Source organism: Notothenia coriiceps, unplaced genomic scaffold (assembly GCF_000735185.1).
Source record: "Notothenia coriiceps isolate Sejong01 unplaced genomic scaffold, NC01 NC01_scaffold00019799, whole genome shotgun sequence".
Lineage (NCBI taxonomy): Eukaryota > Metazoa > Chordata > Actinopteri > Perciformes > Nototheniidae > Notothenia > Notothenia coriiceps.
The window spans coordinates 401,668-414,833 of record NW_011352500.1 but is presented as its reverse complement, the minus strand read 5'-3'; the positions used below and the strand labels follow the sequence as shown (position 1 = coordinate 414,833).

The 13,166-nt window shown below is 45.6% G+C and overlaps 2 protein-coding genes across 3 annotated transcripts in view; both read right to left on the bottom strand.

Annotated features, from left to right (window-relative positions):
• Positions 1-215: 215 nt before the first annotated feature.
• mn1b (meningioma 1b) lies at positions 216-4,780 on the bottom strand. Its single transcript, XM_010779140.1, has one exon. It carries the CDS (start codon positions 3,756-3,758, stop codon positions 216-218), a length of 3,543 nt encoding a protein of 1,180 aa, XP_010777442.1. The 5' UTR covers positions 3,759-4,780.
• Positions 4,781-9,677: 4,897 nt separating this feature from the next.
• Positions 9,678-13,166, bottom strand: part of LOC104952320 (phosphatidylinositol transfer protein beta isoform-like) — a 25,230-nt gene continuing 21,741 nt past the window's right edge. For both annotated transcript variants that reach the window (XM_010779126.1, XM_010779125.1), the window contains one exon: positions 9,678-12,289. In XM_010779126.1, the coding sequence (XP_010777428.1) occupies positions 12,242-12,289 (48 nt within the window). In that variant the 3' untranslated portion in view covers positions 9,678-12,241. The remainder of the gene's footprint in view (positions 12,290-13,166) is intronic.

Sequence of the window (13,166 nt, the reverse complement as noted above, 5' to 3'; positions counted from 1 at the left end):
GATAGACAAAAGGTCCTGTATATTATAAGCATTACCAGAGCAATTAATCTATTATGAATGTGGTGTCACACTGCATTTCAGATAAAAATAAATAGCAATTTAAGAAATAAAATCAACTATTTTTAAAAGTAAAATACATCATGTAGCCTATGTTGCATGAGTGTGAGAGACAGAGTTTGAGAGAGAGAGAGAAGTGGGTGAAATATAGGAATGATTTATTTACCTTCTTTGCTGCTGTTTTGGCTCTTATTCTTTTCCCATGGTCCCATGGCCTTGTCATCCTCTGACCCGTCCATCATGGCCTTGTCACTGGGCACGTACCAGGTGGCGTGCTGCTCTGCCATGAGGGTGTCAAGGTCAATAGTGCCCATTGAGCCCTTCCCAGCATCCGGGCTGCAGCTTGCCAGCTCATTGTCTCCGTTCTGTGAGGGACAGTCACCATTCTTTTTGCCATTTTTGATAGCCAGGGGCTGGTCCTCAGAGATACTGAACTGCTGCCGCTGGAGCTGGATCTGGGCCTGCAGAATCTCCAGAGGATGGATTTCATCCTGGCCAGAGGTGCTGGATGGGGTGCGTACCTGCTCCACCCCAGGAGTGCCCGGGTGGCTCGGCCCATTGGCCCCTGTGCCCCCACCAGCATTAAGTACATAACTGTCTGGTGTCGAGGTAGTATGATTGTTAATGCCCATGGCAAGGGGCTTTTGTCCATTAATCAACCCATGGTCAGTTCTCTGCATTTTGGGTGAGCCGGTGATCATAGGGCTGCGATTGGGCTTGGTGGCTGAGGCCCCTCCTGCATCTGAGCTGGAGGAAACCTCATCCTCGTTACCATAGTGGGTGCTGACATCGTCAGGAAAGTCCACCCGTGGTGAGCTACTGTCAGACTTAGCGACACTTTGAATGCCACTGTCCAAAGAAGACATAAGGTCGGCCTGGTCCCCCAAGATTAGGTCGCCTCCTTTTCCCCAAGACGGTGATTGGAGGTGTTTCTCGTGGGGCGTGCCCCCACCCCTCTCCCCAATGCCAGCAGAGGGGGTCTGCTGGCCTGGACTTACAACAGGGTTAGCATTGTCAGGAGAAAAAAAAATGACAGGGCTCACATGTCCACTGTCTCTTTTTCTCCTTCCTCTCCCTCTCCCATTCCCTGTTGTTGCTTTCCCCTCACTGCATGGGGTAGCGTCCATGTTGTAATTTGGGGAGAGGGCACTGGCTTCCCCCTGCACCGTCTGGCTTTGACTTACAGGCTTGGAGTTGCTATTCCCAGTGCCAGGCATCTGGCTGTTCTGGGAAGTGCCGCTCTGAAAATATTCAGGTCCAGCACTGCCAGTCCCATTAGATGTGCTGCTATTAATGTCCTGCTCTGTCTGACTCAGTTTTCGCTTGCCCTCATTTTGGCTTTTCTTGTTGAATGTTACGTTAAGATTGGGGGCCCCTAGGCTAGCGATCATGTTCTGGCAGGCTGTGGAAAGGGCCGCCAGGCAGCTCTGGCCGAAAACACTGTCTTTAGCGCTGGTTTTGCTAAAGTTCCCAAGGGACAGGGCTCCAAGCTTACTAACAGACGACCGCTGGCCTGGGGGGAACTCAGACTGAGGAGGGTAGCTCCCTGGTGAGGTGTTCACCCCCTGGGGAGCACTGTGGGCTGGCCCCTGACGGTTAACCCCCCCATAGGGAAACGTTGGCTGTGCTCCCATTGGAGGTGCAGGGAAGTCAGCTGGCCGCCTCTCCGCTGCTGCATTCGGATGCCCTGTCCCTGCTCCTGGAGACTGCATTTGTGAGAGGTTGCCCATGTTCCCACTGAATTGTGAGTGCATGCCCGGGGAATGGAGAGCCTGTACATGCCCATCTCCTTGTATTCTCATGGGCTCTTGCATGCCCATGCCAGGCCTAAACATCATTCCAGCCCCGTTCTGCTGTAGCCCCATGTCGTGGGGCCCTGATTCATTACCCGCTCCACCCATACGCCGTGACATCATCTCCCCTGGTGGGTGGGAACCTTGGAACCAGGAGTTCTCCTGAGTTACATGAGGATTTTGTCCATCAATGTTGGGCATTCTGCCAGCATTCTCCCTGTCAAAGTTGGGCTGTGGCATGCTCCCGACTGGGCCTCCGTGAGCCATTGGGCCAGGAGGAACTTCGCCGTGGTGGCCCAGCTGCTGCAGGCTGGGCTGCCTCATCCTCTGCTGCTGGTTGCGAGAGGCCATCTGTTTTATCATCATGGCTGCATTCTGCCGCTGCTGCAGAGACTGCTGCTCAGGCCCTGGATGCTGCAGCGGACCTGGTGGGAAACCTTCACTCACAGGTGGGGTGAACTCTCCAGGCAGGCCGGGGTAGGCCGACGGAGAGAGGTGGTTTTCCATAGCACCACACCAGCCTTCACCGCCATGTGCATTAGGAAAGTCAAATCTTGGCCTTTTCGCCATGTTCATATAAGGAGAGTCAAAGTGTTGCAGTCGCTGATTTGGGGGTTGTTGGGAGGGAGGAGGGGCTGGCTGTTGCATATTAAACATGGGGTCCCCATAGGGGTTCAGACCTCTATTTTCCAGTCTGTGAATGGGATATTCAAACTGGTTGTGTTGGCCAGGCATCATGACCCCTCCGTCCAGAATGTTAGGGTTAGTAGGGCCGGGCTCAGCCTGAGGGGGTCGGGGGAGGCCAGGGGGGCATGAATTCTGTCTGGCTATCAAGCCGGCCTGTTGTTGCTGCTGCATGAGAGGATGTCTTGCATTGACCCCCGGCTCCATTCCCACGGGCACCTTCCGGCCATTTCCAAAACGCTCAAAAAACACTCCATGCTGAGGCTGCTGGGGCTGTGGCGGCTGGTGTCCCTTAGAGGTGCTGGGCATACCTGGTGTCCGTGGCATTCCAGGGTTCCCTGGGAAATTAGCGCCTGGAACTGGCCTTCCTGGACCAAAATTGGGTAACTGAGATTCTGATTCTGATGGGGAAAATACATTTACATCAAAATGTCCAGATGGAGGCTCACTTGGAAAGTTATACTCTAATCCCTCTACTGCTCCCTGGTTGGGCATCCGCCGAGGCTCCAGGCCATGAGACTCAGATGATGAGGATGAGGAGGATGGGAGACCATGGAAGGATGCTGCTCTGTTAGGGGACTGGTCCAGGGGTAGACAGGGAGCAGGGACAGCATGGCTACCACTGGGGGGCCCGTGATGCGTAAAATCAGGCATGTTACCGGGCCGCTGCTGCGGCTGTTGCTGCTGCTGTTGCTGGGGAAAGCCATCCCCTGCCTGTCCCTCAGAGAGAGGATCAAATCCTTCTCCAAAGCCCTGCTGTGGTCCCATGCCATTGTTGTTGTAGCCCATTAGCCTGCCACCATGCAGGCAAGATGACCCTGGCTCTGGGCCTCCAAAATTCCCACTGAAATGAGGGTGAGGTTGGTGGGGGTGAGGTTGATGGCCATGAGGATGTCCTTGATGAGGTTGCTGGTTGTTAAAAAATCCATGCATGGGTCCTTGCTGCTGCTGCTGCTGCAGTCCACCGCCTGCATGCATGTCCGAGTGGCCCCGTGGGTGAAAGCCCCCGTACTGCTCTCCGTTAATGTTCATATTGAGCCCGAGCATTTGCGGCTCGCTCAGAGGACCCATGCCGGGTTCCACGGCTCCTGGTGGGCCTCCAGCGTGAAAACCTGGGCTTTTATAATGGGAGCCCATGTTCAGTCTCGGGTGGTTTATGTTTCTCTCCGACTGGCCAGGGTTTCTGCTATTAATCTGAGAACCGAACTGCTCCAGCCCAAACATACTCCCCTGCAATCAATCCCACATGACGGCCAGTTTGCCAGACATCGGCACACTGTCTGTTTTTTCTGTGTGTCTCCAAGAGCAAAAAGTAAAAAAAATACAATTAACTATTGAAATGTTTGTATGAATCTACTGATCAAACGCTTAATCAAAAATGAAATGCTAATATCACAGGATAAGTTCTAATGGTTGCGAATCAATTGTTTTTGTTTTTCAACTTCTCCAAAGACGCGTATAGAGAGGACAGACAGTGTCCAAATACGCACTTAAACTGTGTATCTGCTGTCTTATTTATGCGTGCACTTGACTACTATTGTTTTTCTCTTTGATTACGCAAACAAATATAAAACACTGTTATTAAATTTGCTTCATGAGTGACCTACCATATTCCAAAGTGTGTCTGTTTCTTTGGTGCGAATATGGCACAAAAACAAATGTCTATCAAACAAACAAAAATTGGACTGATCGAAAATATGGCAATTCTCTTTCAGCTAATTAATTATTCCAGTCCAAAGTCAAATGTCCCGGAGCGACTTTTTGTATAAGCTCCCATGCTGGAAACAAGGGGGAAAAAGTCCAAGTGGTGCCGTAAAGTCAAAACTAACTATGTAGCTTTGAGGGGGAAATGTTCTTTAAATAAATACAGCCCACCTATGTCCTTCAAAATCTCTACTGAAAAGACACGTAGCCAAAAGTCCAGTGTGATGAAAAGTCCACAAACACGGCTCTCCAAACCGGGAACCGGTGAGCCGGGGCGTCCGTTTACACGAACTGATCCCGGAGCAGCGCGGCATGCACTACCCGCTCTCCACTACTGCTGAGCGGCTTGACAGCATCCTTCACCCGCTGCCCGTCATGCGGCTTGCAGCGAAGCGCTTTTGCCTTAAGTCCTTCCAATGCGTTTCGCTCCTAACGTGTGCGTCCCTCCGTTAACCGAGTGTTGTCTGGTGTGGTCTGAGTGCACTTGGGAGCGATTCACAGATACACTCACACTCTGCTGTGCCGCTTGGCGCTGTGTGAGATCAACGCGTCCAAAGGAGCCAGCAACAAGTTTTGCATTTCTGCAGCCGCTTCCATCCACGAGGGCTCAGCCAATCAGAACGACCTGAGAAAGCTTCGAGGGCGGGACAAACTGTTTTAAGGTGGTCCATGACAGCTTCAGTAAAAATCAAACCTTAAAAAAGGACTTTCACTCATAATATAATGTTTTTAACAACATAGATTACGCAGTATTTGTCCCATTAAAAAACACACTAACTTTTTAACTGGTCTTAAAGATATTTATATTTATTTCCAAAGGGATACCTTTGTTGTTCATCGTAGCCTACCACAGAATTATTGAGGTGAGGAACGATCCTGCAACTCTCATATCCACCATTTGAATAACAGAGCTTAAAGTCAAATTCTGCTGTTTTGTATTTTTGCTTTAGTCCTCTTCAACCATGAATATTTTGTTCAGTTATTGCACCAACTCATTAAGTGGAAGTGTATCAACCCAATGCAATAACATGTATTGCAAGGACTTTATTTAAATAAAAAAAACAAGTAGTTAACAAGCTGTTGAAGAAAGGATATAAGAGCAACCAGTTACGAATTGGGTTTATAATTCAGAGACAGTCGATGCCAATCTCTAATGTAAACTCACAAGCTGGATAGTATGTGTTATTATATGTATGTGAGAAATGCAACATGGAACAATTAAATAGTTCTACATTGATCTCAATAGGTGGATATCATACTGCCTGAGAAATTACTAAATATCTGAAATGTGAACCAAAATATCGGATTGATGTTGTGATGAAGGTATTCATTATATTAATATTAAGGTATAAGACGTGTATCACTCACGCTTCTCTGACCAATCAAACTCGCCCGTGTTTTATGTGAATCCCAACGGCGAAAAATAATCCTCCTTAAAAGACCATCTGAACTAAATCAAGTGGATGGTATTGGGCTTCAGTTCCGATAATCAATAACATTCTCTTGCTATTAAAATAGAACATTCTTAGGCTAAATTAGGAAAATGTACCTAATGGGTTAATTAGCTGTAGGCCTAAAATGACCGAAGTTATCTGTGTAAGATATAGTGGTGCAATAGGCTAATAAGACAAGACATTCAATTATTGCAAAGAGCATATTTATGTTTATGCGAGTTTCAGACAAAAGTCTCAATTTATAAGACAGCCTCATTGCCGAGTCCCTATTCTTGGTAAACATAAGAAAAATAACCCACCTTCTGATATATTAAAATGCTATGCCATAGTTATGCATGTTTAAGATGTTTTAATTCTTATTGTGTCATTCGGAAAGTGCCTGAATATTGTTTGTAGCTTGCTTCCTTACACTTTCTGTTAGTGTGTTTATATCACAGTCAGTCAGTTCATTTTTTTTGAAATAATTTGGATCTTGTTGGTAATTCTGACATGGCGTTCACATTATTTTTCCCTCGTTACATTTTAAATAACCTAACAAAAAAGAAAGATGTTTTAAAAATATTCTCATAGATTGTGTGTAGGCCTACGTGGGGTAATCTTAGATTTACAGAACAACTTCAAGTCATTATATGAAATAAAGTAAACATCTGCGAATACAAAATATAATATACTTCCTCCATTGACCACCGTGGATATTTTCTTTGGTGAAATAAGAACTCTACATTTTCATTTTCCCGACATTATGGACAGTGGGCATTTGGAGTATTTTGTATCAGACAGCTCTGTATATTAAGGGGGAAACCGAGAGGACTTTTTACCAAACAGACACAGTGCCACCTAGCGACGACCACCGCTCATGTTGCAGCATTCAGAAAATAGTTTGAGCATAAAAAGGCATGCAGGTCCAAATTGGTGCATTCTGGGAATACCATGTGTTATTGTTATTTTGAATTTATAAAAAACGGATACTATAATTGTGTTTATTAATGTAATACAATTACTGAAAGGGTGTAAAAAGGGAGATCCTTTGCCACTAATCCTTTTATCACTTGGTGTTCTGTTGTTTTTTCATTTCACACTGAGTATTGTTTTGTTGTAAGTATTCAGTGAAAGGAAAACCTTTTTAGGGAAAATTACTTACTCAACATGTTTACCCTTTCTTCAAAAACTGGCCAAACAACTTTGTTTATGGGCAATATACTGACAAATATAAGTAGTCAAAGGCTACTCAGTTTTAAAACTAGGATGTGTGATACAGTACAGGAAAATATATTGTTAACATGCACAAAATCTATCAATATGCCATTTTCTAGTACATTGTTTGTACGCCAGTAGGTTGGCCGTATTTGTCCAGCAGTGGCTCAATCAGTATTTTCTGTATTTGGGTCAACGGGAAGTAACGCAATATTTGTTTTTGTAATAAGTACAATTCATGTCTTAGATTTTCATATATGAGATATTCTATACTATACTCAACGTTTTAATATGCTTTTTACTGAATGTTTTAGGTAATTCTATGTGTTTACAAAAATAAGCAGCTTTATAAAAAGGCACACACGGCTGTCTCACAGAAGCAGACTGTGTGCTCCAGAGGAGGAGGCTGTATGTCAGGGCTGGAGACAGGTCAGGACAAGGCATTGTAAGGGGCTGGGAAGGAGAATGTGTGTATTTTTGGAAATTTGGGGGAGTGGATGTGCATTTCTTGCAGCTGAGAGGACAGCCGTTGTAAGGGAGGAGGCAGGGCGAGACATTGGTTGTGTTGTGAAGGAGACATTGTTTAAAGTATCGTCTTCTCAAGAAGGAAAGACAAGCATGTTGAGATGTTCTGAGAGCTGCTGTGCGTGTGTGGTGTGTTGCTGAAAAAACAACCAACAGTTTTTTTCAGTATCACCTTGCTAGAGGAGCACTTTTATATCCAAGAGCCAGCTGGATGTAGCATCATTAGAGTTTTACCCAGACAAACACAAAAGTGTGTGCATATCAAACTGTTTTAGCCGAGGCGGCAATCACTGCTCTGTGAAGCCCCTTAGGAATATAATGATTCATGTTCATTTCTCAACTCATAAAGGCTTCTTGTATCACAAAACCCAATAACAACACTGGAAACAAGGAGCAGCTCAACAGCACAAAAAAGAAATAAAGATATTGTTCCATCTGACCGAAATACTAATCCCCCTGTGATACAGCTTCTGCTCTGACTACAGTCTTCTCAGATGGAGACAGACAAGTTAAGTATGACAAACCGATGGCATGGTCTCTCTCTCCCCTCTGTCCCCAGTGATGATAAATGCAGCTGAGAGCTGCTGCTGCTGCAGAGGCAACTTCATGACAATGGACAGTCAACAGGCTTTCAAGCAATGTCACAATACCACTCTACTCTGTAGTGATTTAGCACTCAATTTGTCTCCATATTTCACTCAGTGGGACAAGATAGCAGAAGTGGGTAACCTCCTCTACCCTTAATTCATGGCGTTTCTCAGATAGACATATATTACCATGGGGGGTCGCCCAAAGAGACTGTTTCTTCCCTTGTTGGAGAAGGGGGGCCACGAACCCGTTTGGGCAACATGGAGCATAGTTCTTCTCTATGGGCCTGTCACTCAGCTGAGGCATCACAACTCCCTGGGTCAGAGTGGGTTAAGCAGCATCTGTCATCCAGAGAAGAACCATTGTATAAAGGGGAGGGATGCGACAGAGCCCCCCCCCCCCTACCCTGCCCTAACCCTCTCTCCTTGTCGGTTGGCTCCACACCTTTCCCAGAACAACAGGATAACTCAGGAAAATCTCTGGAGCTAAACTTGACCCAGGCCCGGAGGATGAGGAAACACTCGTGACATCACACCAACCCGCCAGAAATAACTTTCCTTTCCAAGAAAACCTGCAGCCCCTGAGCAAATCTGGCCCCGGGCAAAGGTTGCACACACAAACATGGTAGGGGCGGACCTGACTTGGAGCTAAATCTTAACTGCGTCTTTTTCCTTTAAAAACAGACACTCTCGCCACAGTATCTTGTAGCAGGAGCTGCAGCAATGTGGTGCAACAAACAGTGGGTTTCTTTTCTTAGTTTTGGAGGCCTCCTCATTTAATTTTGACACATTTCAGAATATTGTTACTCCTGCCTATGGGTTGAAAGCAATAAGCTGGTGGTTCTGGCTATCACAAAGAGTTTTTAGCACTGATCGACAAGTCTTCCCTCGGCATCATGCCTGAGTGTCCTGCTGTGTCAAGTCTTGAGCCTCTCTTTGAGATCCATTTCTTCTCTTCATCTGTTGCCTCGTCTATTTAAGCGACACAGGCTCACTCATGACATGTCCCTTCATCATCTCTGCGAGAGAGACACATGGATGGATGGATTCATGCCTACTGTAGACCACTGTGAGCTGCCACTTAACAGGAGGTGTGTGGGCGAGCCTGCCCATCTCCGCTTTTAGAAACAGCATTATTTGCTTGTTCTGGGGGCAGATATATGACTGGTTTCCTTGCAGCAGGCACATGTGACTATTCCTCCACAAACAATAAAAAAGGCGGATATCTCAGGCAGCAGACAGGCGGCTCTTCCTGCTATTTAGCACGGATTCCGCTGTTATTGTGCGACTCTTCTGACCTGCAGGTCACTCAAAGTCTAGTCCATGCTGAAGTCACCAATAACTTTTTCTGAGGGGAAGTTTATCCTATCCAAAGGGCATTTTACAGTAAAACAAGACCTCATCCAAACTAGTAAAGAATGTGTGAAGCTCAAGCTAGTCTGTCATTGGGAGCAAAAGTTTGTAGACAGTTGTTAAAAAGCTGTATATAATGTAAATACTGCATTTAGGCTAGCAAATATATGCTTGCTATTGCAAGTTGTTATACCAGAGGAAAAAAAAAACGCAGACAGAAATCTTAATCCAACTATTGCCCAACAGGAAAGGAGTCTTACCACGTCCCTTTTAGCCTTCAATCTCCAACAACCACCTCAATACAATCAGACGACAGAAGCACAATCTGAAATTTATGTTGAATTTATTTGATATGTAGATACAATATGTAGACTTATGGCACACACAAACAAGATTTCGGAAAGAAAAGGCACAAAATCATACATTCACTACCATGTCCCCTGAATTTCAAAAGCTGATCAGAAACATTTAAAAAGTAAGCAGTTCGGAAATTAAACCGTTGTATATTTCATAAATTAGAATAAGACTGTACAGTTTCCTCTCCCCCAAAACATTGTCGTGAGCGATGGTAAACCATTGATTGAGGTTGTTCTCTCTAGCCACTGGCTTCTCTATTCAACACACAGCAGGAATAATTAAGATAGACTTTGGAAACATTGATTACACTGAAGACCAACTGTTTCACACCGTTTGCTATTTGAGACATAATGCATACAATCTCGACGAAGACCTACTGGCCGTCTTCTTTGCTGTATATACCGCTTCCCACTGGTTTTTAAGTGTACCATATTTCCCAGAAAAGGATATGGTTTGGTGAAAGGAAGTGAATTAATTGGGTCGACTAGTGAGCAACTATAGCTAAAATATCATCGTGTCATTATGTTCACCTGAGAGGTTTTTTGTGAAGTAAAATTTTGCTTCTCAATTTTCCTTTAACACAAACCACAATTGCTGAATTTATGTAAACATATCAGACATCCATTCACACCATTTGGACAAGCCACTAAACCGTTAAGTGATAGTATCTCATACATTTACACAAATAAACACATTAGGAGAAAGCAGATTATTTCATTGAATCTGGGTCTTGGAGAAAATAGCATTGAAAATACATCTCTAAAAACAGAACCCCAATCCCCGTTGCACAATTTCAGACATTGAAACATCACAAAAAACACAAAGAACAAGGATTGAATGAGGAAACCACTTGTACTGTATATGTATGTAACACTATTGATGATCACTGTAGGCCAGTGCCACATGATTCTGTAGCCTAAGGGGGAAAAAGTGCACTATGGAGTTGAAGAGTCATTAATATGGCATTTCAATTAAAAAACTGATGGGAAATCTGCAGCCTTTTGCACCAAACGCTGTACCATTAAGGCTTATCTGGTGGCAACATTTTAGCTTGCTGAAGGAATTGCAATGATTCAGGCACTGCTAAACATATCGGGGAAACATGCACTTTACACCCTTGAAGTAAAATAGAGAGTGATCCCCAACAACTTTGCTCATAAAGATCTGCCTGACATGATTTAATCCTAACAGGCTCATAGCTTGTGCTAACCTTTTGATGTTAGGAAAATTGCCAGTCAGAAAAAGGGGAGGTAGCTAGAGCAACAGCTGACAACAGAGGTACGGTAGGTATAAAAAAGGCCCGATATAGGTCCGGAGATTACGGCGAGCAGTGTGTGGTGTCGACTGGGCCCTGGTACGGCCTGTAAACACACCCAGAGTGAAGCAGAAGAGAAGAGGCCTTTAGGAGAGCGTCTACCTCAGATAACCAGAGGAGAGAGACGGGCCTCTGGGGTTGGCTGGGCGAGGTGGGGCGAGCAGTGCGGTGCAGTTTGGCTTGTGACGGAGGCTGGAGGGGTGCAGCACCATCTGTGGCTGTTTTTCAGTGCAGTTCTTTCTCTGGGGACATCTGCTATGGAGGTGAATGGTGCGTTGTATGTTGTGTGCGAATGTCTTCAGAACAGGGAGTGTGTGGAGTGGGGGGGGAAAAAGGAATCAGTGGGAGCTGAAAACACTTTCAAAGTAACATCCTTTTAGCTGCACCAGCGTGCATAGATCTGCCCAGCGTACGCTGTTAGGAGACCAGTCACTGCATAGGCATCCACACCTGTGAGCGTGTGAGAATGAATTCACATGTTTATTCTTATGTGCGTGATGTATATGCGTCATATGCATGCATGTGTGGGGTGCTAGTAAGTGTGTACGAGAGTGAATACCTGTACAGGCATGATTGTCAGTGATAATAAGATGCAGTGTTGGGTAAAGTGGGCTGATGTGGGGGGGAGATTAAAACAGGCAAAGGCGCCAAGGGTGTTAGTAATCTCTTAATGGAGGCTGTGGCAGGAAGGAACACGAGTATGACAAACACACACACTCATGCCGGGGAATGCAAACCCCTGAGCCCCAATGTGTACAGTTCAGAGCGAGGAAGAGACAAAGAGAGGTCAGACGGGGCATCATCTTGAGAGGAATGTTTTGGAGAAAAAAAAAGTCTAAAAATGACAGGGGAAATGTTTGGTCCAACACCTGCCACAGTGGAATCAATCCAATAAATGTGCTTTGTAAAAATGTATCTCTACTGCAAAAAGCTCTTGTTCATATCTATCCTGAAGGCTAGGTGTCTTCAATAACATGATGCTGATATCAGGCCTTTCTCTGCCCAGGAGATCAAAATGAACCAGAATCTTATCAGACACTACTAGATATCTTTTCCTCAGTATATAGAAAGGTCTATGATGGGGTGAAAGTCAGGGATCTGCTCTAATGATTTGCCCCCCCACACACAGCCAGAAAAAAAAATATGGCACCAAAGAGGGCCTCTTTTTTTTGTTTGCATCACTCCTGTCATTGTGGGTGTTTAAAATCCTTTGCCTTTTCAGTCATCAGCCGCACTGGTTCCTCGTACTTCTCCCCGTCTGCGAAGCTGTGGGGAAACAGAGAGAGAGACACCATACGTTAGATTTGTGCGAGCTAAATCTGGGAGAGGCGTGTTAGTTGGAGGCTTGCATTACAGTGGAACCACTTCGTGCATGTTTGCTGGTTAGTGTGCTTATGTTTGGACACATTTGTATTCATAAATGGACGAAGATGTACTTCCTGTTTCACAAACCATAAGCAGTACCACACATGTCCTTTTGCAGGCCGACATCTTTAGCCCTTTTCCTTAGAAATCTGTTCCAACAGTCTGCATCAGGCCTCTTGTTTGTCTTTTGGTAGATAAAAGCATCACTTTCAAATTCTCCCACCTTGAGGCTGATGGCTTTGGAAAGTCAATTAGTGGTGGAATCTGATAGCCACACACCTTAATAGAAGAGTTCAAACTAACGGTGGCTCTAAACAGAGGAATAGACAGATCTGATGAAATGGTACGAGGAGGATTCACCCTCCGACTTCTCCATCCTTTTCCCCGTCCTCCCCCCTTTTTTCTCAATCACAGCACAGACTCCTTCTCAACTGCAGAATTCCATTTGTATGTTAATGAGGAAAGGGGATCCATCTTGGAGCCTCCCCCCTCGTTCTTGTCCTTTCCTTCCCTCATGCAGCTCCCGACCAGTAAACAGAAGAAGAGGCAGACGCGACTGTGAGTGCATCCTCTCAGTCAAGTTGAGTTTCTCTTTCACCCGCCGCAGTGTGAATGGCAGCGGCTATCTGTGGGCGCTGTGTGACCCTGCCAACCCGGAGCCCAGAGGTTCGGGCCCCGTCGGCCCCTGCACCACAGCCCTCTTTGATGGTAACCGCCCGTTTACTTACTCCAAGGGAAAATGGGAAACACATGCTGAATTGGGCGAGCTGTGGCGGGG